Here is a 27,960-nt window from a genome sequence, read left to right on the forward strand (position 1 = left end):
GGGACATTTGTTGCGCACAATCTGCGGCCTGTTGTTAAGTGCAAGTACATAAACCAAATATATATAATGTTGGACGATACAGAGAATGTCATTTATTTATTTAATTTATTGTTATTTTACCAGGATAGTCCCATTGTGATGTAATCTCTTCTTCCAGTGAGTCCTAGCCAAAATGGCAGCACTAAAGTAGCACATAAAACAATAAAAATATGTTTAATGAACTTAGTTGTAATTTTTTAGATATGTAATAAAAAGCTCAAGTTTTGCATACGCTCCAATCATTTTATGGCTGTGATTTTTATTTTATGCCGTTGTGCAGCGCCGGACAGCGACCTATAGCGTACAGCACGAGGTAGGAACCTTTCTGCAGCGGAACCCTTTACGATGTTTCGGAAACAAGAGACTGTTGACGAGGTTGCACAGTTAGGAAGTGTGCGAAAACATATAACAACGAACAATGCAAATCTAGCCAACATTATCTGAATTTCTCTATCTCAGTTCCTTTCAAATTTTATTTTACGCGAGTGCAAAGAAAAGCACCGTCTCAAAATGTTCGCGGGGTTGCCGGAGCTCGGAATCTCCAATGGAGAAGATCTGAAAGAAACTCTCACTAACTGTACAGAGCCTCTGAAAGCCATCGACCAGTTTCAGGTAACGTTAAGATCTTCACACACGTGGATGTTTCATAACTTTTTAAGACCTCATTGGAGTTTGTTGAGTCGCAATGTAATGTTGCTGTGAGACAGAATCTAATTATGCAATGTGATGACAGATGAATGACAGCCGCCAATTTTGCCGCGTAATAAAACTTATGTTGATTATAACAATATTGTTCCTCTCAGATGGAAAATGGCATATTGTTGCCAACCCTACAGTCAGCATTGCCTTTCCTGGATCTTCACGGCACTCCGCGATTGGAGTTTCACCAGTCCGTCTTCGATGAGCTTCGAGATAAGTTGATGGAGCGTGTTGCTGTCATTGCAGAGGGCAAAGAGGAGGACAGGTATCAAGAAAGTGTTATTTACAACAATGAATTTGCCTAGTGAAAAAACACACAGTAATGCATCGCTTAATTTAACACAGATATGTTAAGCTGGAAGAACTTCTGGAGAAAAGCTTCCCATTGGTGAAGATGCCATCTATACAGCCCGTTGTTATGCAAGTGCTTAAACATCTTCAAAAGGTACACACGTGTGTTATGCAATGGTCTGTTATTGATGACACACATATAGAGTCATTACAGAGACGGGTACATTGAGTCATTACTGAGAGAAATTTATTGAGTCATTGCAGTGACGAGAACGTCAGCATTGGATTAAAATTCCTCAAACGTTCTTGATAAATGTTTGTTCGCCATGGTTTATTATACTAAACGTGCAGTAACCATGTTTTTATTTTGGCAGATTTTTTATAATTTATATTACCATAGGTATTAATATCATTAAACGATGGTTATTGTAAGGCCATGGTAATTCTGTGGTAAATATGGTTTTACTACAAATAAAACCAAAAATAATGGTTCTTTAAAACCACGGTACTTTTCGTAAAGATTCATTCATTTATTCAACCCACATCACTTAACAAACAGACTTAAATGTTATAAGAATTGTAAGATGAACGGTAGAAATGACCTCTTGATTTACATTGATAAAATGTTCCACAATCTGAATTTAATCTATAAAAAAACGACATTATCATAACATCAAGCTTATTTTTGGATGAAGGTGCCTGAGAAGAAGCTAAAGCAGGTGATGGCTGATAAAGAGCTCTACAAAGTGTGCGCGGTGGAGGTGAAACGGCAGATTTGGCAGGACAATCAGGCTCTCTTCGGCGATGAAGTGTCTCCTCTGTTGAAGCAGTATATTGTGGAGAAGGAAGCCGCTCTCTTCAGCAATGATCTGTCCATCCTTCACAACTTCTTCAGTTCTTCACCCAAAACACGCAGACAGGGCGAGGTGAGTGTCTGGTTTGGAGTCTTACAATATTTCTTAATTTGATCAAAACATACCATAAGGCCCATAGAATACTTCGATTTTAGTGTGTATTCTGTATTGTACTGCATCTGAGGCAAACACAGACAGGGTGCAAGCGTGCTGCAATAGTTTTCTTCTCTGTAAATCACTTTTCTACAAACAATTCAGGTGCATTCAACGGCTGTTTATTGCATCTTCAGGTAGTGCTGAAGTTGACTCAAATGATTGGGAAGAATGTGAAGCTCTACGATATGGTGCTGCAGTTCCTGCGGACATTGTTCCTACGCACACGTAATGTCCACTATTGTACCCTACGAGCCGAGCTGCTCATGTCCCTTCATGACCTGGACATCAGCGAGATCTGTTCAGTCGACCCCTGTCACAAGGTAAGATATTAGTATGCATTGCAAGTGAATTCTGAACCATTGTTGGATCTCTATATCCTATTGGGGTGATGCCTTTGGATGAAATAAGTCACCGCTGTCCTTCTGAAACCTTGTATCTCCATATTTCATGATTTCTATTTTTGGCATAAATCATTATTGGTCAACCTTGTCACAGGGTTTTGCAAATATCGAACCAATAAAAAAGTGCTTGTCAACACAGTATTTAATAGTTTAAAAAGAACAGTGTATTTTCCATTTTTTGATAATGAGATGGTTTCAGAGGACAGCGACAATATGTTAACTGTTTTTTTAAAGGACATGATTTGAACATATACTGAACATTATTGAAGGCGTCTCATACTCTCTTGTAGTTTTCCTGGTGTTTGGATGCCTGCATCAGAGAAAAGTTTGTGGAAGCTAAGCGGGCTCGAGAGTTACAAGGCTTCCTGGATGGGGTAAAGAAAGGACAGGAACAAGTGTTAGGGTACGAGATACATATACCTGTACAGACAGGAGACAACAAAGGATTTAAAATAAACCCACAACTTACTGTATAAGCTAAACACAAAAAACTGTCTAATATGTAAACACACTCTAACCTTGTTCCTGACAGCGACCTCTCTATGATTCTCTGTGATCCATTCGCCTGTAACACGCTAGTGTTGAGCACAGTGAGGAATCTTCAGGAGCTGTTAAGCCAGGATGCACTGCCCAGAGTAAGAACTGCAGCTCTGTACTGAGCTACTTTTGTATATTCAGGGTCCAACATTGTGCATTTCAGGAAAAACTCAAATTCTTATATTTTTTATGATCTCATAATAATATAACTTATTTAGGGAAATTGTAACCAGTTACAGAATACAAAATCTAGACTTTCCCTTGTACATAGAAATACGTCTTGAACTACAATCTTGATGTTGAAAAGGTTCATATTTATCTTATTTACAGGACAGCCCTGACCTCCTCTTGCTGCTGCGGATGCTTTCTCTTGGTCAGGGCGCATGGGACATGATCGACAGCCAGGTTTTCAAAGAGCCACGAATGGTAAGATCTTCACCTTACAATGTTCTGCATGAAGGGTGTAATATCTGAGACACGGAATTGGCTCAACCACTTGTTTTTGGGTTGGGACAGTTTGGCAATGAAAGTTTTTTGGCCTTATGGCCTTTTATTTGATAGAACAGTGCAGATATCTCTGGATATTACATAGGATGAGAGAGAGGGGAAGGACTCCTCACAATATGTCAGAATGGTGCCAACTTGGCTATTGTCACCGACATGAAAGAAAGGTTTTCAATCTTGTCTGGAAAATGTGCTGTACTATTTGCCTTTAAAAACAAGATGAAAAGTTCCCCAAAAAGGGTTGTGTTGTACAATTCACGACGCAACTTGTCTTTTCAATTTTAGGATTTGGAGGTTGTAACACGCTTTCTACCCGCCATGATGTCGATAGTGGTGGATGACTACACGTTCAATGTTGAGCAGAAACTTCCCAGTGAAGAGAAGACCTCCCTCACATACCCCAACACTCTGCCTGATACATTCTCTAGGTACAACACATCAGCCCGCCTGATCTTAAGCCAACATCAAGAACATCCATTTTTTCATCATCATCTTTCTCTTCTGTGCAGGTATATACTGGAAAACAGGGTGGCATGTGAGATAGGCCTTTATTATGTGCTTCATATAGCTAAACAGAGGAATAAGAATGCTCTGCAGAGGCTGCTGCCTGCATTGGGTGAGAAACATCTCATTCTATCAACTTCATTAGCGTAATGGACACCTTTAAAGGGACTGTTTACCCAAGAATGAGAATTCTGTCATCAATTACTCACTGTTGAGTTGTTCCAAATCTGTATACATTTCTTTGTTCTTATAAACACCGAGAAATATATTTGGACGAACGCTTGTAACCAAACAGTTCTTGAACCCCATTGACTACTACAATGGTTGCCCCAGACCTGTTTTTTTACTTTCCTACATTCCTTTAAAAATCTTCTTTTTATGTTCAACAGAAAAAAAGAAATGTACTTTCCATTTATTTTCCTACTATGGTAGTCATTGATAGCTATGCACTGTTTGGTTACAAGCATTCTTCCATATATCTTTCTCCGTTTTCATCAGAATCTTAACAGATTTGGAACAACTTGAGGGTGAGTAAATGACGACAAAACTCTCATTTTCGGGTGAACTGTTCTGTTAACAAGAAACCAGAAACTGATTACTTTGTGTGTGTTGTCATAGTGGATACTTATAATGACATGGCATTTGGAGACATCTTCCTTCATCTTCTCACTGGTCATCTGACTTTACTCTCTGATGAATTTGGATCGGAGGAGTTCTGTACTGCTGTATTTGAAAACTTCCTGCTCACCTCTTTCTCTAGGTCTGTATTATTTCGTTTTTTTGGCGTGTAGCCTGGCTAGAATGACCTGACAGTGGTTTCTTTTGAACATAAACAAAGACAGTTTTTAATTTATTTTTAGCAGTAACAAAACATGAAAGCTTAATGCTATTACTGGGGTTACTTGTTCTTATTTGCAGTAAAGAGAATGTTCACAGACACGCTCTTCGCTTGCTGAACCACCTACATCAGAAGGTGTTACCGTCCTACATGGAAACTTTACTGAAAACACTTGAACCACCAAAACAGGTACAAGAAAGGAATTCATGACTAAAATTGCACAATAAACCTGACTTTGTATTTACAACACCATATTATATGTGATACACAAAAGTCATGTCAAGGTATAGTTCACCCACAATCACAATATTTCATATCTGGTAGCATGTCAAAGATCACAAGATGGCACCTCAACCACTTATGTTAACAAGCTCTCAATGTACTCTGAATCTCTCGTTCAGTCACTTTATGAAGTAACTAAAACGATCAACTTTCTTAATCTGTTTACAGGGCAGTGAGCCAGTGAAGGAACTTTACACCACGTTGAAGGAGAAGCTTGAGGCGTCCAAGAAAAGTCCTCCAGAACCCGAGGAGGCCCCCTCTCTGGATCTCGGCCTTCATCCTGTTACTGTGCCCCCCACACCTGCCACCCCCACCACCCCACTGTGAAAAAGAGTGTAGATTCTCTAGCCACGAAAGACCCGTAAGCGAGTCCAGAGCCCTAGAGCAGCCATGGTTATATGGATTTAATCTATGTATCTGTTAGCATAAAGACTGAGGTGAACACAGTTACCTGTGTTAAATAGGACTGTGCTGGTTATGACTTCGATGTTTTCAATTTTTTATTAGAGTCTTTTTTAAAGTATTTTGGGCGTCAAGCGCTTTTCAATTTCTTTGCTTTTTTAAAAAATGACTTGTTTTTTTGCAAGTTCAAATAACTGTCGAGTTCAAATAACTGTCTTATGTACATTGTCAGATAGTTCAATAGGTTTTGTTTTGGATTATGTCAGTGATAAATATAAGCTCACTTGTAAAAGGAGTTTTGAGTTTTTTGGCCCGACAAAACACTAGAAAATATTTTCAGGGTTCCAAATGTGATTAAAAACCTGTATTTTATTTCAGGTCTGCAAAATAATACACTCTTCACTGAAAAGTGAACCTAAACAGAAAGTGTTCAGTGACTGGTGTTTCCCCAGTGGAAAAACAATAACCAGGAAATATATATAAATCTTCTCAGAACTGCTAAATGTTATCTACTTTCCCACTGTATTGGTTAAAGTAAGTGAGAACTGAGAAAGTACATAAGAGGAACATTGAAAACTGAGGCCAAACATCCACACAAAAGGCAATGAAAATGTTCCTGTTTTTACTTGTTTTCATGATTGTTGTATATTTTCTTTGATTGATCATTTGATCTCATATATTAGTTTACTATATTAAACAATCAAAATAAAAAGGTGTTTATTTTGTAAACAGCTACAGTGTTCCCGTATCTACACTACATTAGTTTGGGAGGCTCAGATTGCAGAAACAGCTGCTTGTCCCTGTTCTGTCAGTTCAAACAACTTGCCTCACAGTGCCAATCTTGCCTCCTTTTATTATTCATAAAATGTTACAGCTGCTCAAGGCATGTAACATTAAATCTGAAGCTGATGGTTTTCTGATGAAGGTTCCTTCCTAGAGGCATTCCTGACAGTATTGCTTATAGGGGAGATAGGTGTGTTTCAAACCTAACCTTTAAACCATTAGATGATGAATGTGCTGTTGTAGTATAGATTACTATACTATGTGTAATACATACATATACAGTGTGCCATAACTGAATGTTGAAGTCACATGGCTTTAGTACTCTCTTATGAAATTGAGATCCTCCCCCAGACTTTGAATCTGTGGGTGGCATGTCAAAAATGTAAAATCCTCTATAGTGGAAAATAAAATACTTGAAGGTCAAGTAATATAATAGACTGATTATCAAAAGACCATTTATATGTTTGTATCTTTATTTCATATTCAAATTGTTTTATTCAGTTGGAGACAGAAACCAGAGGGAGATGTGCTTTAACTGAAAATCTATAGTGACAACATTAAAGGACCCAAAACTCTGCATAACTAGGCAAGGGGCCCAGATTATAGTGCCATTTTATAGTATACATTGTTTAGATTGAGTAGTGTGTTCACTTTAAATACCAGGATGCTGCTGCACTTATTCAATCGAACAAATGCCCTTACGCAAGAAAATATATTTTTCATACATTAAACATAATTAGACAAAAGCATGGGACATGCATAAAATGACCCCTATTATGCATGTGCCATCTTTTGTCTTATTTTGTTTAATTTATAAAAAAATATTTTCTTTGCTGTGTTTTGCTATTATTTTAACCTGCCTCCACGCTTCAACACAAGACACAGCAACACAAAGAAAGATCAAATGGCATCAAGAACCATGCATTTACAACCAGAAAAAAGACAACACCCAATGTAAGAACTGAGTGCCAGGATCCAACCATCATGTTCTGACACAGAACACAGAGCTGTCACAATATAGCATCCATAAGACTGACAAATATGCTCACAAGGATGACAGGAAGTCATATAAAACACAGATGTACACTGTTCATTTTTAACACCTTAACTGCTGAGAGATAAAGGTGTATCCAGTTTCAGTTCCTCTGTACACTGAAATCAAGATAAAGGCTAAAAAGTGATTCACAGTCTTTACATTCGTCAGTCAGTGTACTGCATGTATCTGTTCGCTCAAGTTCCAAATGAGTTTTGAGGGGAGTTTTGCATAAACCCGTAAGTGCTCGATGGCTCTTATCTGTATTTAGAACTATTTTATAAAATTTTACCTGTGAATTTTTATGTCTTTATATTTGTCTTAATTTTCTGTCTATCAATAAGCTCTCAAACTCACAATAAAATAGAAGGAAGGGTGGCATCAATTTGTGAAATGTACAATATATTTTTAATGCACTGTAATTTACTTTAGTTAAAAGTGTCTGTCCAATATATAAATGTAAATGTGAGATGGCTGTCACTGTTTTGGCTCTGTTGCAAAATTAAACAGCACTCACAAGGTTTCTCAAAGGACGTAACCGTTTTCTCACAATAAGTTTTTTGAATTTCTATAAAACATAAACTGTTAATTCATTTTCATGTCAATTTACATTTTAAAACATAGCACATGATCACATTCAAACATTTTAAAAGAGACACTTTATCGTCAAAATATTTGAATACTTACAGCATAGTATTAGGTCAGGGTTGTACAAGAAAAGTTACCATGTTATAAAACTTTTCATCTTGACATGTGCTATTTTTATGTTACATATATATTTTTTTCTGTTGTGTGCTCAATTCAGTTTGTTTAATTTGTATAAACCTCTAGGGACATCCCTACTGGAACCATTATTATTCAACAAATTCGTATTACCATTTAATGGTTACAATGGGAATTCTATTGGTTTAATAGAGTGGTCTCTGTTTTGGGTCTCTACTGTAATGTTTAGAGTTCTGTTGCTGCACAAAACGCATTACAATGTAGAGGAACTTTATATTGTTTTAATTTGATTGTTTTAATTGGTAAAAGCAGAAGTTGCATGTTGTTATTGCACATTTTCTATTCATTTCTCCATCTATTTCTTGTATTTATAAAACACATTATTCCCTCTACACAGTTTCATAAAGATGAACACCTCGCTCTCACTCACTTCAGAGACTCTAAACAGCAGCAACACAAGCACATGTTCTCCTGAGCCTCAGCACATGTCACTCACTGTGATCCTCTGTTTGGTCTATCTGCTGGGTCTCCTGCTCAATGGCTTCAGCTTGTGGGTCTTCACCTGTCGCATTCACAAGTGGAACTCTGGAGTTCTTTTGCAGTTCAATCTGGCTCTATCTGATGCTATTATAACTCCCCTCACTCCTCTAATGGCAGCATATTTCGCTATGGATAGCAACTGGATTTTTGGGAAGTTTGCCTGCCAGTTGAAGATTGCAGTTCTGAGTGTGCACTTCAATGGCAGCATCCTCTTCCTCACACTCATAAGTATTCATCGTTATGTGACCGTGGTGCACTTCAATCGCTCCTCGCGTATGAAAAGAAAGACTTTTGTGAAGAAACTTTGTGCTGGGATTTGGTGTTTTCTTATAATGAACGGCATAATTTATGGATGGCTGCTTCCTGTGACCACAGAGGACAACCATGGGCAATGTCTTACTATCCATCAGACGAAGCTCACGGATGCATACTTTATTATTAACTTTGTGCTCTTCATCTTCTGGTGTATTTTGCCGTTATCCGTGTCTGTGTTTTGCTATGGTCGTCTGGCCAGCTCAGTGTCTCTTATTAACATACATTCTACACAGGGCCAGACAATCAAAGCTAAGTCAAAGAGGATGATAGCCATCTGTCTGGTCATATTTGGACTCTGTTTTCTTCCTCTCAATGTGGTTCGGACCATTGGCGTGGTTGTGAAAAAGTATTACACAGAGAAATGCTGGCTTATGTTGCGGTTGCAAACGGCATATTATGTATGTTACATATTAGCAGGAATTAACTGTTGCTTGGACCCGCTGATTTACTTTTTTGGTTCGCGTAACTTCACTCAAGCATTTAGGAGGTCTCTTAGGAAAATAGGGATCATACAGAAAATTGAGAAAAAGAGTGATTCAGAAACATTGAGTCAAAGTGTAAACAGAAACATAATTTATACAGTATCGCAGTCATGTTAAAAATGTTATATCTTGAATGGTTCACTCTCTAATTGTTCCAAACACATTGTACACATTTCTTTGGTTGGTTGAACACAGTGAAAAATATTTGGACGAATGCTTGTTGTAAATAAACAGTTATTGGACCCCATTGACTACCATAGTTGGAAAAATTACAAAGTCATACGTCCCCAGAATGGTTTGCTTCCCTGCATTCTTCCAAATATCTTCTTTTCTGTTTTACGCAACAAAAAAAGCAATAACTATGGTAGTCAATGGGGTACAATACCTGTTTGATTCTTTCAAACATCTTTCTCTATGTTCACCAAAACAAAGAAATTTGTACAGTTTTGAAACAACTCAAAGGTGAGTAAATGATGACAGAATTTGTATTTTTGGGTGAACTGTTCTTTTATGCTGTGCAATACAATACATACATACATGTACGAAATGGTCAAATGCAGCTTCCCTTACAAAATACAATATAATAATAAAGATTAGGAATAAAAATGAAAAAGGCATTACTTTTTTTCTTATTATTACTTAAAAAATAAATATTTTAATTAAATTACAAAATACTTTTGTCAATATTGTGGTATATTGTTGAAAAAACCCATATTTTATAAAGAGTAGCCTATTCAACAAAGTTGATTGTAGAATTAAGAAGCTGAAAAACGAATTTAAATGACAAAAAGTGATTTGTAATCTCTAAGTGTTTTGAGCGTTAAGCCGCTGCACGTTGACTGGCAAACCTGACGTGACGTCACTCGCCGAGTTGCGTGACGTCGGCCACAGGTAAAACATTTTCCTTATTCCTTCCTTGTCGATCAGTTTCTCTCTCCCACCTGTTCACGGCGGACAGAAGACGGAATGGGGAAGCTTCAGGAATTCGAGATAACCCTTAATAACAACAAAACAGCCTATAGCCCGTGCGAATCCGTCTCCGGAACTCTCAAAATCTCACTGGCCCAGTCGATACAATGTAAAGGTAAGTAAATAAAACAATACACTTATCCCCTTCCTACCTGCCACCCATCTTGTTTTTACAGGATGATTGTTTTGATTCAGAAGTGTATTTTAAACAATTTGTATAATTGCTGAAACATTTATGTATCAAATGTTAATGTTTGTTTTCCTAAACGTACTGAAGCGTATAATGCGCGTTTTAGGCGTTGGGCATTGTTCTCGCGCATTGAGAAGCGAAACTTGATGTGACATGACGTTTTATTTTCTTATAAGATTTAAACAACTCCGATTGATTTTCGAAAATATTCATTTTATGTTATCAACACTTTGAACGGGTGTTGACAATTCATTAAAAAAATGCGAAAACAATTGTTTAGGCGACCATCTAATGTAAATACCGTACCAGTTTCAACCGTACCAGGTGAACTCATCGTATTTGCTGTCATATCAGTTTCGACAGTTTATCCTAAACAGTATACGATCTGAAGTCCTTTACAGTTTTGCTAAACTGTATGGTCAAATTCACTGGGGCCTAAACCGGTCTATAAAACACGGTTGTAATGCATGGGCAGCTGCTCGGCGGTGTTTATCGTTTTTCCTCTGGTCTAATTTGCATGTGTATGCCCGATGCGCTCAACGGTGCGTTTGAATCAAGCATTCAGACATCCTTCAATACTATATCTACCTTTTTAGTGTGCTACAATGGTAATTATGTTGAATGCAAATATATGATAAAGGCATTGTGTGCTATTTGTTGTCCAGCACCTGTTTCTATGAAACCATCAGACCATCATGTATCAGTGCTTCTCAGCGCTCGGGTTAAAGCTGAGGTCTGAGCTTTCGGCAACAGATGTCCAGATCTTCACTAGGAATAACACTGTTAGATCATCTACAAGTTGCATTGAAAGGAATAGTTTGAAACTTTCAGCACAACAAATTTAGCTCTGCAATAATGTCTGTATATAATACACACTGACATGGTCATAATGGTCATTTAAAAGCACCAGTACACAAGTGTGTGTATATATATATTTATCAAAGAACAGCCATTATAAACAATGCGTACAATAGACATGCGGTTTGATTCTTGCCTTTGATTACAGACCACTTCGGATGACGTAAACAACATTTGTTCCACGGTGTTCTAGAAGAACTTCTTGTTTAAAATGTTTAACACTAACAAACGTTTGAACAAAATACAATCAACAGAACATCTATGACCGAATTAAAGCGTTAAACAAATATATTTAAGATAATTATATATTTAGGATTTAAAAATACAATAAATATGAAACCGGAAATGCCTCTGGACCAGTGTTTACATCTTGGGAAGTGACCTATACCAGAGCATGTGTTGACATTGTGTTTAATAAGCAGCAAGCCATGCAAACAGGGAGGTACAGTTAAATGTGTGTATTGTTCTGGATCACGTGTGCGAACTGCTGAGGGCTAGGCAAAACTGGTAATCATTTAAATGAATCAAAGACCAGCCATGTTTATCGGTTGTTTAACGTCTAAAATATGATTATAGAAATGAGCAAATCACTCTAGAAGTAGTGAATAGGTTTACTAGAATATGAAAAAGAGGGGAATCATATAAAGCGAGTGGTTTAGGATTGGGTTATTGTTTGAGGATACTCACTGAACAGGTTCGTTGGCATTCCAGTTTAAGGAAACAAGAATAACAAAAAGATACACAGTCACCATTACATCTGAATCAGTCAGCAGTGTTTGTATTTCAAACGGACTTGTTTATGTTTATGTAAAAACTATTTAGTTCGAGTCACTTTTTATATGATTTAATTATTCAAATGTTCAGCCATATTTTATTTATAGTCCTCTTCCCAAATATGTTAAGTATTTGCTGAGGCTTTTCTGATTTCGGATAAAAAAACATTAAGGCACCACTGTTATATAATGATAAAAAGTTGTTGTTGTTCACCCATTTTCTCACTGGAGTCTGACCTGACACATTTCCCATGGTTGATTATGTATCTGTGGTAACATCTCTGCTCACCACCAATCACTGTGTGTCGAGAGAGAGAGAGAGAGAGAGAGAGAGAGAGAGGGAGAGTATAAGAGGCAAACAAACAACAAGAAAGACAAGACTTTCAAACAGAGAAATGGATTCATTAAGATCAATGTAACTAATGCAGCACCTTACATAATTTCAAAAGCATTTGTAAATTAATTTCACACCCAGGTATGCTAATACAAAAATGTACATACAAATAAAGTGTTAACTTTATCATAGAGGTGCACCCGATATATCGGTCAATAATCTGTATCTGTCCATTAAAAGCTAGTTTATTTGTTTTACGCTATCGGCCTATAGTTTAAAAACAGCCGATATATCATATAAATCAAAAGACGACAGGAAAAAGCTATGAATTTGTGCTCTGTATATGGAAATGTTGAGTAACTTCGTCAGTTTGTTGTTCAATATTAATAGTCATTATACTGTATGAATTACTAACATTATGAAAGTTAAGAAATATTAATTTCATCTCCAGACTTTGCAGATATCACTCTGAATAATCGGCTATCGGTATCAGTGGAGAAAGTTAGTTTCGGTGCATCTCCACTTTATACTCATATTCAAATTTCACTAGAATTGGGCATTATAAATTGCAAAAGAAGGCAATAGATATAATAGGCACAATAATGTGGATGGTCCATCAAAGCATTGCAATAATCTAGACCTCCTCTGTTGACTTCATGTTGTTAATGTGTTGCTGGCCATTACCATGGTTACCATGCACTGAAAAAAGTTGAATTTACTTAATCAAATCAAAAAATATTACTGAACAAAATCATGTGTCTAATTCAAACTTCACAGATCACTTACTTTTATATTGAAATAAACTACTTTTTTAACAACAAAGATGATCAAGTAAGAAGAGACTGGTGGTCTCTGTTCTGGCATTAGCACAGTTACTGCTCAATAAGTGAAATATGCACAAGCACCACTCTTCTGAACAAAAACTTAAAAAACCTAAACTTTTAAATAATGACATAGCTCTCCTAAATCTCAAAGATAAATTAACAAAAAACACAAACAAGTCTCTTGTTTAACTGAAAAACACTTAAAATAACTATTAATCCTGAAAATGAATCTCCTAATGCAGTCAGATTCAAATAACTTCCAAAGTAGTTAAACAGTAAAATATTTATGTAGTCTCAACACAAAATATTCATAAAACATGTGTCTTTGCTGGGTCACTTCTTTTATTCAGCTCATGCGCTTTCTAATCATTCCCTCAAACAGCGATCAAAGTGAACTGCCAGGGCCTCTGTGGAGTAACCAGCAAAGCACATGACACAGACTGGATGGAGGAGGAGCAGTATTTCAGCAGCTCGGTCTCGATCGCAGATAAAGGTGCTCGGATTTCACGGTCTCTTGCAGACATATCATGTTGGTCACATGTTTCAGTTTCTTAAAATCTCTTTCCAACTCTTTCACAGGCACACTGAAAGAGGGCGAGCACAGTTTTCCCTTCAAGTTTCTCTTACCTGGTGAGTCTGTGCTTTTATGTCATTGGACGCACCTGTTGCCCTGCATTCTTCCAAGACATGTCACAGCTAACCACTGTTTACATTTATCCATGGTGACGGAACAGCATGTAAATTGTGTTTTGATATCAAACATGATGCTTTTTCATGTTGGTGTTGAGTTTGAATTTAGATGTAGAGGTATAGGTCCTCATATGGTTCCATTTCAACTGTTTTTGCTTGAGAAATGTTTAATAATTACAATTAGCTTTACAATTAAAATTACTTTGAGTTGCTCTAGTTGAATAAACGTATCTGCGTAAATTATCTTAAAATACCAGCAGCCCTTCTGTTAGGGATCAGTTGAGCAGGAAGAGGTGTGCTTTCATAATAATGGATTCTGCTGTGAAATAAAAGAGATTTATAGTGAAACTATAGATGTTCCTAGCTGCCCAGCTGCTGTTTGCAACCTCCATCTGCTCTTCCTTTTCATCTGAGATGTTTGCTCTATGAATACAATTCCAATCTTAAAGAAGCATGTGCCTTCTGTTTCCTAAGCATCAATTGGCTGGTTTATATTATTTTTCTTTAAAAAAATATATGAGCTTAATGCATAAAACACCTTTAAGAACTTGTTCAAAAAGAAACTGTTCAAAAAGGAACTATAACAGCTTTTAAGAAGAAAGTTCACACTTACTGTAAATTTTGAGACATGACTCATGATTTACCAATTTAGAAAAAATACACAAACATTTGAATTCCCCTTTTTCAGCCACTGCACCAACATCATTTGAAGGGCCCTATGGAAAGATTATGTACAGAGTCAGGGCTTTTATAGACACCCCTCGCTTTGCAAAAGACTACAAGGTAGAGAAGCCCTTCAGCATGTCAAACATCATCAACCTCAATGAAGTTCCTCAAATACACGTAAGTATGTGTAAAAATGATTTAAAATGAATTATTTAAACCAACCATAACCTAAAATTCATTATTAATGTACAGTATGTCCAGTATAACCTTTGATACAGTGACTGATAAGTTGTTGATGTTTGTGCAGGAACCCAGCTCATCTTCTGTAACCAAAAACTTCTCATACATGCTGGTGAAAAATGGGACAGTGGTGCTGAAGGCCGAGAGTGATTTGAGGGGATACATAGAGGGACAGATCATCAAAGTATCCGCTGAGATCGAAAATAAATCAGAAAAATCAACAGGTCATGTGGTTGCAAGTCTAATGCAGGTGAGAAAACACCCTCATCTAAATCAATATGTTGTATTTTGTGGTACTAGACTACAAATAATCTGGATTATGAATTCTGATTACACAATTGTGTTTTGTGATAGAATGTATTTTAATTGTGAATCACATTATTTATTGTTGATCATCCCCCTCATTTCAGAAAGTAACGTATAATCCCAAGAAGCCAACGATTGATTTGCGGGCAGTGGCGGAGGTTGAGGGACCTGGAGTTAAGGGGGGACATAAAGGTGAATGGAAGGAGCAGATAATTGTGCCCAGTCTTCCTCTGTCCTCCTTAACCACTGGAAATCTCATTGAAATCAACTACTACATTCAGGTACATTTCCAGACATTTTGCTTATTGATGTAATAATTAATTACATTCACTATGTATGCGATATGTGTACATAGTAGTGTACACTACAGTATGTAGCAACATTGTACCATATATACTAGAATAGTTAAGTGTTACTGTTTTCCTCTGAATGTTTTGCTCCATTTGATTTGATTATTAACCAGATGTATGTAAGTGAATGGGAACATGCATATCATAAAGCATGTCAATTGCATTTGGTACTTCCTGCTTCCTTGCTCTAATTAAACCTAATCCTGTATGTTTGTGACTTTCCAGGTCTATTTGAAATACCCAGAGGTGTCATTAACTTTGCCCATTTACATTGGAAGTGTTGCAGTGGATCCCACTCGCACTTGCCGCTCCAGGCCTTTTCCACCCACGCCAGTCCCACGCTCCGGTTCCAGCCCCGCTCCTGCCCCTTCTCCTGCTGCAGCCACCACTGACTATGCCCCTCCCAACCTGCCCCCTCGCACTAAACCCAAACCCAGGCCTCGTAGCTGCTACGTGCCCCCCAGCGCTCCACCATCAGAGCTGTACCCACAGCTCCTTAGTCCAACTGAGTACAACATGGAAATACCAAGGAGTCCAGAGTCAGGTCACCAGACTGCAGTGTCCCCAAATGCATTCAGCTATGCTCCTGGACTCAGTTTCAGACAGAGCCAAAACTCCAACAATACATCTCAAAACAGAGAGAGTAGTCAAGCTCTGTCTGCCTCATCTTCAGCGATCCAGCCTCCAGACTATAGGACGTCACCATATCCACACGGTAGATCAGATACACAATTCAGTAGTGTTCCTGTTTTCTTTAATTTACCATTATATCATATTTAGTACATAAAATGTATAATAATAGTAAATAGAAACATTAAGATAGATTAGGTACAGACAATAATATCTGATAATTAACTGGATTTTTAACTGGTCTCTCTTTGCAGAACCTCCTCCATCTTATGAAGATACCTTCAACCCATAGGATGTTACCTAACCTAAGAAGACATGAGAAAAACATGAAGTGTTTGAGTAAAACTTTGCTTTGAAACTCGCTTATGACTCATTAGTAAACTCAGACCTCAAGCACTTTGTGTAACTCTACCAACTATAATCTTTGTAACTCTACAAACTATAATCTGATATTAAATATTAGAGGTTGATTGATACTTGGTTTGGCACCTGTGATGCTAGACAATTGAAAATGCATAATGTTGCTTTTCCTATTTTTCGTTTTATTTATCACTATTGCAAAATGTTTGCCAGAGCCATTTTGGAACTACTTGTTTTAAAAGTTTTATCATGTTATTGTTTAATTATAAGACTGTTCCTTGTTCTGTACATTTGTGGTCACTCACCACCTCACACCTGGGTCAAATTCAGGGTTGGATTTCCTGACAGAAGAACCCAAATTGGTTTGAAATATCTTTTTATGTCTACTGAGTAATGTATGTATTTGGGTGCACCAATCATCAAGTCATTATATAATAACGCTTAAGATTATATATAGTCATTTATATATAGTCCATGTTATGTGGTATTACATGACTTTGTTTACTTTGTTACTATTGTATTGTTCTCAAGGCAGTTTTATTGCACACTACGTAATTGTTTGTATTTAACCAGCGATTTACAGTTACATGTAGCATATAGATAAATAAAATTGATTTTGCAATTAAATGCCTGTTTGTTTTAACAGTATAGCTTGTGATAATAAGAAACAATACTGACCAGTAATACAATACACAAATCTCAAACTGCCACAACTGTGAAGCATTTCAGAAAATCTGAATCAAAAAAGCTTTATTACCAAGTGTGCTCGCACAAACAAGGAAACTTCTTGGTAAAACAAAATGTGAAGAGGCAATTGTGCAAAGTAAATATATTTGCTGAATATACATTTTTACAGATGCTATTTACACATCTGCAAGGGGTGCAATTGCATGTGCTTAAGATTAGACACATTTAAGAAACATGAGGTAGAGAATGCACGTGTTTAGGTAATATTTGACATTATTTGGGGGGAAATAATTTTAGTAATCCCTCAAAACAGTAACCCAGTGGTATAGAAATTTAGAGAAATATGGATATATTGATAGAAATCAGAAAAATAAGCCTACCAATTTAAATAATTGATGTTTCGCCTTGTATAACTAAAAATGCTATTGGCTCAACATGTTATTAAAAGTTTAGGATTGTAAATCTTTATTTTGGGGGTGTACCCTACACAAAGGGGGCCTTGTAATGAAAAAGTTTGTGAACCACTGCTGTTGCCCATTAATAAATACACACCTTGAGCACTGTCGTAGAAAATGTGTAATCCTACAATATTAACAATCACGTTTAATCTAATATTAAACGTTACATTTAAACAAGAGGTCAATTTTGAGTAGAATTTCGCATTGCACAACCAGAATAAACAAATATATATTATTACCAGCAGAGAGCGCTGTGCGGTCACATGACAGTCGCGGGTCGCATGTAACTGAAGAACGAAAAAGCGAGCTTGACTTCACCCGGCGCTGCGCAGATTGGCCGATATATGACAGTCAGGAACCGCGATATCCACCCAAAACCACTGCTTTCGAATCGCTCTCGCGGTACTTTTATATCATACCACACGGCCATGTGTCTGCGCAGCACCGCGTGAATTCACGCCGGAAGACTGCTTCTGAATCTGAACTTTCCGAGTTGCTGTACAAAAATGCAAACTATTGAAAGTTAACGGGTAAGTGCGTGTAAAGCGGTGTTTTGAGGGCGGATTTTCATACCAAACCCGATCCTACAGCAGGCGCTTTTGCGTATAGATTGTGGCATTGTAGCTGCTGTTATGCGCGTCTGTTAGCTACATTGTTTCACGATCATTGTGTTGCCGCCCATAGCGAGCGCTGCATCCGACATAAACATAAACACGCACTTACTCTTGTATTCGTAAGACAGAGGAAATCACGGTTAGCAGGTAGCAGTCTGATCCCTTTCTTAAACAGTGCAAGTGAAGTAGCATTTAACGCGTCGTGCAAAAACAGACATTTATCGTCTCAAAACAAAACCATGTGAGCTGCCCAAAGTTACAGCATGGCTGTCTATGAAGATAATGTTGCGTAGATGTCATCAGATTCTTAATGGTAGTCAATCTAACACTTTGAATTTTTATAGAGGAAGGAACTTGGAGGTCTTGGATTGCTCCATGTTCCCGCTGCCATGGCCAAGCCCAAAAAAGGTGGTGAGTTTATTGACTGCAAGGTCATTTATTGCCATATTTCCAAATAGTAGCATATCATTATTCAAATGCTTACTTAAAGAGATAAATAAAGATGGTTGTCCTCTATGTAGCCACTCTTACGGTCTTTCTTCCATAGAACATTTCCATAGGCTTTTATCTAAAGCAACATTGTCTTTTTGTATGTTAGGTATTGACGGCCCTGCTGATCCCCCAAGGCGAGGTAGGAAGCCCAAATCTCTTGGTGTTGCTCAAAAAGCCGGCAAACAGCAGACATCTTCAAGCAGCGAGAAGCCCACCGTGCCCCGGCTTCTTTTACTCTCCGGCCAGGCATCCCTCAAGACCCCAGCAGAAAACATCTCAGGAAACCACACCTCTATCCAGCATGACAAACAAGATGCTGAAGTAGCACAGAGTTCTGATACTGAAAATGCTACGGAGAGCATCTCCACATATTTACCTGCGTTCAGACAGAACGGTGATGGCTCAGGTGCACATGCCCAGAGAGAGGCAGAAGAAACCTCGCGCCAGTTCCCAGCTGTGCGTCCTGCTCCGCCACGTTTGGCATGGAAAACCATGGTTAGGCCAGCACCTGCTCCAGCTGCTCTGAAGGTAGTGTGCTGTTTGCACTTGTTCTTTACTTTGGCTGCATGCTGACATTTTTCATTGTTATTGGGGGGGTATTGGGACAATTAGAAAAGTGTGCAGGTCGGAGGCACACCGGATCAGATTTATTTGTTTCCCGTAATGCAACAATATAGATGAACAACGAGAACAGAGCTCATGAGGGAGACATGGAGTCCTCAACCACACAGCAGCTCATGTTACCTCAGGGACACAAAGATTCAGTGCAAGGAGGTGAGCGTGTTTCGCAAAAAAGCTAAAATGAATTCGATTCTGCTGTTTAGTGCATATTATGTGATAATGATGTCCCACTTTTTTGCATTTGTCTTCAGCGTCCAAGAAGAAGAAAAGAAAGATGGGGTTATATAACTTTGTTCCCAAAAAGAAGGTGAAAGTTTCCAAGAAACAGAATGTACCGTTGTCCCCCTCGAACGCACAGGTCAGATATCTCGTGTCTTCTTCCAAACCTGTATGACTTTCTTTTCTTCTGAAAAACACTGATATTCATCTTTTGTGTACCACAGTTGTTTAACAACTTAAACATAAATAATGAGAACTTTTCCCTTAAGATCTTTGTCTTGTGCGCTTGCAGGAAGCCTCACATAAAGCCAAAGGGGTACAGATGTCCATTGAGGAGGCATTCAAACACAAAGTTAGCCCCGAGGGACCAGAGAAGCAACGGCCGTATGGAGAAAGCGTTGCAGAACCAGAGAAGAACAAGGAAACAGAGAACGTTCCAAAAGGCAATGTCGAAGAATACACAGAGCATCCTCTACACACTCTGGCTCAAGAAAGCATGTTCACAGCGATTCCAACAGGTACATACTGTTTACATCAAATTACATTGTACGTCACAATAGTAGAATTGAGTACTGCTTAAATCATACCTCCAGAAATCTGCATCCCCCGTGTTTGTTGGTTTTCATTTGATAGGTTGATCTTAAATAAACAGAGGCAAGTTTCAGACCCTTATTGTTAATTTAGAAATGCAGCATGGAGATGCAGAGCCTTCTGACTTTGTAAGGGAGTAAGTCAACTTGGCAACATACTCACAGGCCTTGAAATTCCAAATGAGGACTGACTCATGAAGAAATAGAATAGCTAGACAGGGAGAACAGAATGTATTTGCAGAGGGTGCAGACACCCCAAAACAGTGTTGTTATAATTCTAGAAGATTCACCTGTAATAAGTACTTGACCCATTTATCTTTTTTTATTCTAACATAAGCATGAATTCTCTCCTTTGAAGGTTTGCCGGAGGATAAAGAGAATGTGGAGGCTGATGATGTGTTGGAACCTCCACTGTGTAGCTGTCGCATGGAGACGCCTAAGAATCAGGATGTAGTGACTCTGGCAGAGGGCAAGTGTATGGCTGTGGAAAGTGTCGATGGAAAGGTACAATAACACGTTTGGAAGCCACTGAAACATTCCCATGCTAAACTTATTAATTTGATGCAAACAACTTTCTTCTGAGATACACACAGATATTTAGAAAAATTGTGGTTTTGTGTCCATACAATGAAAGTCAATGGGTTCTGTTGTAGGTATGCACCGAAACTCAGTTGTCGAAAACATCTGGCACCCGTTCTCTGCCATCAGTGCTCACGCTCCTTTTCTCTCTAGCCATAATCGAAGGACGATTATGTCAGCTCGTCACAACAATAAATACAAATCTTTTAATCTGCTTTAGTTACCAACGTTCTTAAAAATATTTTCTTATGTGTTCTGCAGAAGAAAGTCATATGGAAAATGGCACAATGATTTTTAATGGATTATCTTTTCTTCTTTAGTTGAGTTTATGTCGGAAGGTGATTCTGAAGCAGGAAATGATGCGTCCGTCTCTAAGGATTCCATTGCTTGTGCTGTGTGAGGACCACCGTGCTGGGATGGTGAAGCATCAGAGCTGCCCAGGCTGTGGTTTCTTTTGTAGGGCTGTGAGTAGTGCTTACTAGACACTTATTTTGAGGATTGCTTAACAAAGCCAGATATTACTGATTGGTGTTGTGACTTAACAGTTTAAGTATCAACATTTAAATCTAAAACCTTGTCTGATCAAGGGGACATTTGTGGAATGTCAGCCAGATGGGAACATTTCTCACCGGTTTCACCGGAGCTGTGTCTCCCTTATCAGAGGTCAGCTCTACTGCCCTCATTGTGGCGAGGAGGCCAGTCATGCTAAGGAGGTCACAATCCCCAAACCTGAACCTGTCACTGCGGTGCCAGCAGCTGCTGTGCCCGAACACAAAACGGACACTGCCTTAATGAAGTAAGATAAGATAAATAATTCTGGTCAATTGAAACATTGATCTGGACCTGTTCCCAGGAAAATGTGCTTATCTAATGGGTTTGCCACATATTTGTTATGATTATGTCGAACAGTAGGGCAAAACTGGACGGTGGAGTGATAGGTCCTGCTAAAGAATCTTTGGAGACGGTGTTGAATGCGCTGGAGGATGGAAAGTAAGATGCATATAAGTACTGGCTTGAATCACAGTAATCAATAATGTCTTGTTTCAATATCACTTAAAAGAGCAAATTAGTTTATCAATTATATACAGTATATGTGACCTTGGACAACAAGACAATAGTTAAGCTTTCTAATTATGTATGGGATGTTAGCATAGGCCAATATCTGGCGTGGATATACTGTAACCATTTGAATAGGCCTGCATACAAAAAAAAATCTAAATATTGAGAACATTGCCTTGAAGTTATTAATCAGAGGCACTTTAGCAGGTCACCCACTCCAAAAATTTGAATCATTTGGAATTTCTGAGAAATATTCAGAAAACAGAAAATAATTTTGGAGTGATTTCTTAATTTTTTCTTCAGCTGTATTTAGGAAAATACTTTTAATTTGTATTGCATCTAAAAGTTAACCAAACTCTCATATCTAAATGGTAATTGCTATGGTCTTTAAAGGTTTAAGAAATTTAAGCTGCCCCCAAAGCAGCTTTATTTCTCAGCTAAGAGAGGGGAGCTCCAGAGGGTCCTGCATATGCTGGGTAAGACCTTTCTTAAAGAGTGAATATTTTGTTATTTTTTATTTTAAGGTCCTACTTTGGTTTATGGAGTGTCCAGTTTACACACAAACACGTGTAAAACACTTTAGTTTTCTAATAATAGGCAGTTATAATTACCTTATTTCTTTGACTGACTCTCAAATGATTCATTTGGCGATTCATCTGTCTAATCCCCTCCTTTCGGTCAGCCTAATCTGATTTGATTGGTCAGATGGTCTAGTCTGCTGTGATTGGTCTATCGTGTGATTCAGAGTCGTCTCTCTGTAATAACTGTTATTTGTTCACTTTCGACTTAAGAACTTGGCAGACTGCTTACATTCACAGCAACATTACACACGGCATGAAATGTCATTTTAAGGACATTGTAATATTTTCTTTTTGAGAGATCAATTTATGTATGTGGATTATTGTACAAAATATTTAATTCACTGTAAGTGCGTTTTTCTGATGATTATCAGTGGATGGTGTTGACCCGAACCTGAAGATTGACACAGAGAAGAGAAAGACTTCACTGCACTGTGCTGCTGAAGAAGGACATAAGGACATCTGTCATATACTGGTGCAGGTACTGTGCTTATGCCAACAACATATTATGTTCCCTTACATGAGTTTTTAAGAGCTTTAGGAAGGATTTGATGTCTTTGTCATTGCTTCATGAGTATAAACTGGTTGCTTTGGGTTAGATTTGCATTTTTGTTCTATCAGTTTTCAATGTTGACATCTAATATATTTTTAAAGTTAAAGTCTGAAAAAATCTCTCATAGGCTGGTGCTAACCTGGACATGTGCGATGTGGAGCAGAAGACTCCTCTGATGTATGCCTGCGAGAACAATCATCTAGAAACAGTAAAATACCTGCTGAAAGCTGGTGCTTCCTCTGGACATAGGGTATTATAACCAGCCTCACGACTGTAATAATGTTCCATAATAGGGAAGTAAGGAGGCAGGAGCTGGCGGACATTTGAAGAATAAAACTTTAATTAAATAAACAATAAACACGGAAGTAACCGGCAGCCACCTCACGGTAGACTGCCGGCCATAAAACATACACATAAACTAAACGTATGTCTAGGCCCGGTCCTCTCTCGTCAACAGTCCTGCCGGTCGTCCTTTTAAGCTCCCAATCTCCTCCGTGATAGATGCGGGACCGGTGCGGGCACAGCTGATTGCACTTTTCACTCACGCCACCGGCCCCGCGCCACGGCTCTCGTCCCGCCTTCCTCACCACAACAACCTATTCATTTGGTGACCATAGTGTTCTTTAAACTTTAAATCAGCTGTGAGATCTGATACTACACTGAATGAAGGGAGTATTGAAATCCTTATATCCTTTTCTCAGGATATAAGAGGCTCTACGTGTCTTCACATGGCCGCAAGAGGCGGACACACAGATGTCCTGCAGTATCTCCTCTCTGCTGCCTCCATAGATGTCAACTGTAAGGTAACGCTCTTTCAGAAACACTTCCACAGGATCTGTAAAACATTGAGATGTGGATGCTGTATGGACATTGAAGTTTATATTAGATGCTGTTATTGAAGGGGCTGTCATTTAATAATGGACTTTTTTGCTGTTAGGATGGTAGCGGGTGGGCTCCTCTCACATGGGCAACAGAAAACATGCGTTTAGAGCAGGTGAAGCTGCTGATCTCAGCAGGTGCTGATGTCCACATTAGAGATAAGGTTTGTGAAATTGAGCGTTTAATTAACTTCATTTTCTCGTGTGAAGTTCTGTGAAACAAATGTCTGCTATGGTATAAATATTTGCAGAGTCTAAAAGATATTGGATTTCAAGAAGATGTAGGTAGAGATGAGATTATGTCAGTTACAAATTAATTTCTTTTGTGGTCGCTTTGCTAGGAGGAGAACATCTGCCTTCACTGGGCCGCATTCTCTGGTTCAGATGAGATCGCTCAGCTGCTGCTGGAGAAAAGATGTGACCTACATGCTGTGAATGTTCATGGGGATTCACCTCTCCACATCGCCGTCAGACAGAACCAGCTAGACTGTGTAATGTAAGGCCCTGTTCCGGATAATCCGATAACAAGTGTCCCTCAAATGCATTTCCTGTGATCATTTAGGATTAAGGTTCTTGGACTAAATAATCGCTGTATAAGCACAAGCTCTCCATATGCAATACATACATTTTCTGTTTACCTCAGAATGTGTTAAAAGTGGTCCAAACCTTTTGGACGATTTATATTCGTCCATGTGATCAGATCACCTGAGATAAATGTGAAAAGCAGGTGTAATGTAGTCCGAGGGTTTTGCGGTTTTAAAATTGTGATTTTTAGTGGTGTAATCTAAAGCTCTGTCTCCAGGTTGTTTTTGTCTAGAGGAGCAGATGTAAATCTGAAGAACAGGGATGGCGAGACTCCTTTGGACTGCTGTAATATAAATTCCAAGATGTGGACAATTCTGAACACCAATAAAAAGCTCACAGATGCTAGGAGAGGAAGAGATGGTCAGAGAGAAAGAATGCTCTGCAGGTAAAGCCAGCTGGCCTCAAATCCACCACTATTAGCTATATTGTAGGGAAAAATGGGCAGTTCATGTTCCCTCTTTTGTTCTTGCTGAGCAAAACATTTCTGTTTTCCAAAACCTTTAGGCACCATAGTGAAAACATACCAGAGGCTGTAATGATAAATCTATATAAAATATATGTGGCTTGGATGGAACACATTAATTCATTACATTCAAACTTCAGGCTGTTAATAACATTTCAAAAGTATGAAACAATATATGTGTGTGTGTGTGCGTGTGTGTGTTATTTATATATACGTGTTATTTTTTTATTATGGAAATCTGTGTATGATGTTTCAGAGATATATCACGAGGTTATGAGGAGATCCCTGTGCCGTGTGTGAATGGGGTGGACCATGAGCCCTGCCCCATCAACTTCAAATACGTTCCAGAGAACTGTTTCACCTCTCAAGTAAATATAGATGAGAACATAACACACTTACAGGTAGGTGGCACAGTATGATGCTGGTAGAAACCATAAAAAACTTAATGCTTTTAATACATCTCTTTATGTGATGTTTCTCTCTTTGAAACAGCACTGTAGCTGTAAAGGGGACTGTGCTTCTAGCAGCTGTATCTGCGGTCAGCTCAGCATGCACTGTTGGTATGACAAGGTAAGGCGCTGCTGGTATTAGTTAGTGGTGTTATCCTGTAAGCATTGCTAAACTTTTTTTCAAAATGATCTTTTGGTATGCAGGATGGCAGCTTGCTGAAAGATTTCTGCAGGGATGACCCACCCTTCTTGTTTGAGTGCAACCATGCATGTTCCTGTTGGAGAACATGTCGCAATAGAGTGATACAGAATGGGCTCAAGTAATATGGCCAATATGTGTAATGCATTGTAATGTATACTCTATATTTATGTTGGCATAAGATTATATTTTGTAATGTTTGTATTTGCAGGGTGAGACTACAGGTATTTAGGACGGAGAAGATGGGCTGGGGGGTGCGAGCACTGCAAGATATTCCTGAGGGAGCTTTCGTATGCGAGTATGGTCGTCTTGTTTAAATCTCCTACTTTACACGTTAATATTTAGTGTAATTTCTTGTTTTCTTTTCAATGCAGAGACATTTTGTGTTGAACCAGTATCGCTACCAATGGCAGGCGTTAATACATTTAATATTGAATTACACAACTATTTTATTCTTAATATATACAAATATTGAGGAAACTTTGTGTTGTTTCTAAAGTACATCTTGTTCGGATTCCAACATCAAGGGTAGTTTAATGTGAAATTTGTTACAGAAATGGAAATCCATTACCGAGATTATGAATTATTTAGTTATGATTAATCTCATGCTGTTTTGGTCAAATACTTCTTCCCTGAGGTTTTGCTGTCTGTTCAGGTTCGCAGGTGAGATCATTTCAGATGGGGAAGCTAATGTTCGAGGTGACGACTCGTACATGTTCAACCTAGAGAATAAGGTACGTTTATCACATGAACATGATTAAGTCTTCACATGAACGAGCCAGCTTGTAAATAATAAATCTTACATTTGATACTTGTGGCCTTCAGAGGGCACTACAGTACATTTAAATGTGGGTAGAGCTCAACTGTGCAGTGGTAACATCAATACACAGCTCCTTTATGTTGCATGTTTATGTGTATTTAATAGTGACAACTTTTTATTTTTTAGGTTGGAGAGATATACTGCATCGATGCTCAATTTTACGGTAATGTTGGCAGGTTTATAAATCATCATTGCGAGCCCAATTTGTTTCCGGTACGTGTGTTCACCAAACACCAAGACCTTCGCTTTCCTCGAATTGCACTCTATGCAAGCAGGCCTATTCAAACTGGAGACGAGTTAGTGTAGGTCCTGATTTCTTCATAAACATTCATGCGTTTCTGTGTGAGAGAGCTGAGAATAAAAGTGGCTTTTTTCTCCCATCAGGTTTGACTATGGCGATCCCTACTGGCAAATCAAGAAAAAGTACTTCTCTTGTCATTGTGGCTCGGCAAAATGTAGATACTCCATTCTGGGCCAGGACAATGCGGTAGGCTTAGTCCGAGCACTCAGCGATCAGACTTCTGCTCAGGTGGAACACATTCAGTCAGCCAACACAACTGTAGCGATAGTGCAACCCTGAGCCCTTCTTCATAAACATGGACCTTCAACAGTTAACAGCGGTCAGGAGTACAATGCATTGTTTTCTAACCCTTAGCTCCAGGAAAAAAACTGAACAAAGATAAAACATCATTTATTTTTTACCAGTGAGACGTTGAAGAGCATTTGCAATTTGAACAGAATGAATATTTAAGCGATTGTTTTACAAAAATGTGTTTCTCTAGAATCATGGAGAGGATCCGTAATTGTATGAAAAAGCATACATCAGCCAAATAGATGGATTGTATATTTTTTAGAAATTACATTTTATACATCTTGTATTAAATGTAAATGATTTTTAGCGTTTTATCAGGATCGTAAATGGTGGAGAAACTAGAATATCTGCAAAATTTTGACTTGCTTTTCTTCAGAGAAAGCTGTTTTCAAGTTTGTTCTTCTCTACATTTACATTTTATTATGAATTTAAATATCATGCCCATAAGAAATAAAGCTTTCCATGGTGTTTTTAATTATTAACTCATTTGTTGTCTTGTCAGTCATAAGCACGCTATAATTTTCACTAATGCAAAACACGTTGCTCACGCAAGCATTCATTAAATGTCGGTTCTCTCGTACCATCTCGAAGTCAGTCATTTTATTGACAATACGAATGACAACGAAGGCGCGAGAAAACGTCCTAATTTGCCCCACCCAGTTCAACCCTTTTCTGAATGAGCAACGATCTATTTTTGTTCGCCGTTGTTGGAAGTGGTTCTGTAAAAACGCTATCAATTCCTGCTAAACATCTGTAAAGAAACAGTTCAATGCACCGCTGGCAAGGTACATGCTGTATTTCCCCTCTTGTCCCAGTGCCATGGATACTGTAGCGGCACAGGTGGAGCCATTGACAGGCTGCTTCAGAGTCACGTGATCTGATTTAGAAGAAGCAGCGGCTGCAGAAATGGGTAGAATTGCATTTCCAGGCTCTGCTCGAGTGAAAAGGAGG

The 27,960-nt window shown here is 38.3% G+C and overlaps 4 protein-coding genes across 9 annotated transcripts; all 4 read left to right on the forward strand.

The window, feature by feature from the left end:
• The first annotated feature begins 324 nt into the window (after nt 1-324).
• nelfb (negative elongation factor complex member B) lies at nt 325-6,736 on the forward strand. Its single transcript, XM_079480380.1, has 13 exons — nt 325-651; nt 843-1,003; nt 1,084-1,183; nt 1,725-1,955; nt 2,174-2,359; nt 2,731-2,843; nt 2,973-3,075; nt 3,308-3,403; nt 3,767-3,909; nt 3,991-4,097; nt 4,604-4,745; nt 4,904-5,012; nt 5,274-6,736. The coding sequence occupies exons 1-13, from the start codon at nt 550-552 to the stop codon at nt 5,430-5,432; spliced, it is 1,752 nt and encodes a 583-aa protein (XP_079336506.1). The 5' UTR covers nt 325-549; the 3' UTR covers nt 5,433-6,736.
• Nucleotides 6,737-7,483: 747 nt separating this feature from the next.
• On the forward strand, nt 7,484-9,981 carry LOC306891267 (2-oxoglutarate receptor 1). Of its 2 annotated transcripts, XR_013786337.1 has the most exons (3): nt 7,484-7,562; nt 8,444-9,616; nt 9,752-9,981. XR_013786337.1 is itself a non-coding variant. In XM_079451365.1 (2 exons), exon 2 carries the CDS (start codon nt 8,454-8,456, stop codon nt 9,498-9,500), a length of 1,047 nt encoding a protein of 348 aa, XP_079307491.1. In that variant the 5' UTR covers nt 7,484-7,562; nt 8,444-8,453; the 3' UTR covers nt 9,501-9,981. The 2 variants fall into 2 exon arrangements, 1 of the variants encoding a protein (XP_079307491.1); XM_079451365.1 differs by having other exon boundaries at nt 8,444-9,981.
• Nucleotides 9,982-10,243: 262 nt separating this feature from the next.
• arrdc1a (arrestin domain containing 1a) lies at nt 10,244-17,220 on the forward strand. Of its 2 annotated transcripts, XM_079475393.1 has the most exons (8): nt 10,244-10,467; nt 13,714-13,824; nt 13,911-13,961; nt 14,710-14,864; nt 14,995-15,177; nt 15,338-15,514; nt 15,809-16,298; nt 16,468-17,220. In XM_079475393.1, the coding sequence occupies exons 1-8, from the start codon at nt 10,350-10,352 to the stop codon at nt 16,503-16,505; spliced, it is 1,323 nt and encodes a 440-aa protein (XP_079331519.1). In that variant the 5' UTR covers nt 10,244-10,349; the 3' UTR covers nt 16,506-17,220. The 2 variants fall into 2 exon arrangements, with proteins under 2 accessions (XP_079331519.1, XP_079331518.1); XM_079475392.1 differs by having other exon boundaries at nt 15,809-16,493.
• Nucleotides 17,221-17,992: 772 nt separating this feature from the next.
• ehmt1a (euchromatic histone-lysine N-methyltransferase 1a) lies at nt 17,993-27,591 on the forward strand. Of its 4 annotated transcripts, none has more exons than XM_079485348.1 (24): nt 17,993-18,248; nt 18,677-18,743; nt 18,931-19,352; nt 19,502-19,598; nt 19,697-19,803; nt 19,957-20,182; nt 20,613-20,758; nt 21,154-21,297; nt 21,421-21,629; nt 21,743-21,823; nt 22,286-22,368; nt 22,845-22,951; nt 23,151-23,273; nt 23,725-23,826; nt 23,961-24,065; nt 24,243-24,397; nt 24,704-24,871; nt 25,206-25,350; nt 25,442-25,519; nt 25,603-25,718; nt 25,809-25,895; nt 26,253-26,331; nt 26,544-26,719; nt 26,802-27,591. In XM_079485348.1, the coding sequence occupies exons 2-24, from the start codon at nt 18,722-18,724 to the stop codon at nt 26,995-26,997; spliced, it is 3,174 nt and encodes a 1,057-aa protein (XP_079341474.1). In that variant the 5' UTR covers nt 17,993-18,248; nt 18,677-18,721; the 3' UTR covers nt 26,998-27,591. The 4 variants fall into 4 exon arrangements, with proteins under 4 accessions (XP_079341474.1, XP_079341476.1, XP_079341475.1 ...); XM_079485350.1 differs by having other exon boundaries at nt 18,045-18,248; nt 18,677-18,740; XM_079485349.1 differs by having other exon boundaries at nt 18,237-18,573.
• The last annotated feature ends 369 nt before the right edge of the window (nt 27,592-27,960 follow it).

The sequence above is a fragment of the Barbatula barbatula genome, assembly GCF_947034865.1.
Source record: "Barbatula barbatula genome assembly, chromosome: 2".
Taxonomy (NCBI): Eukaryota; Metazoa; Chordata; class Actinopteri; order Cypriniformes; family Nemacheilidae; genus Barbatula; species Barbatula barbatula.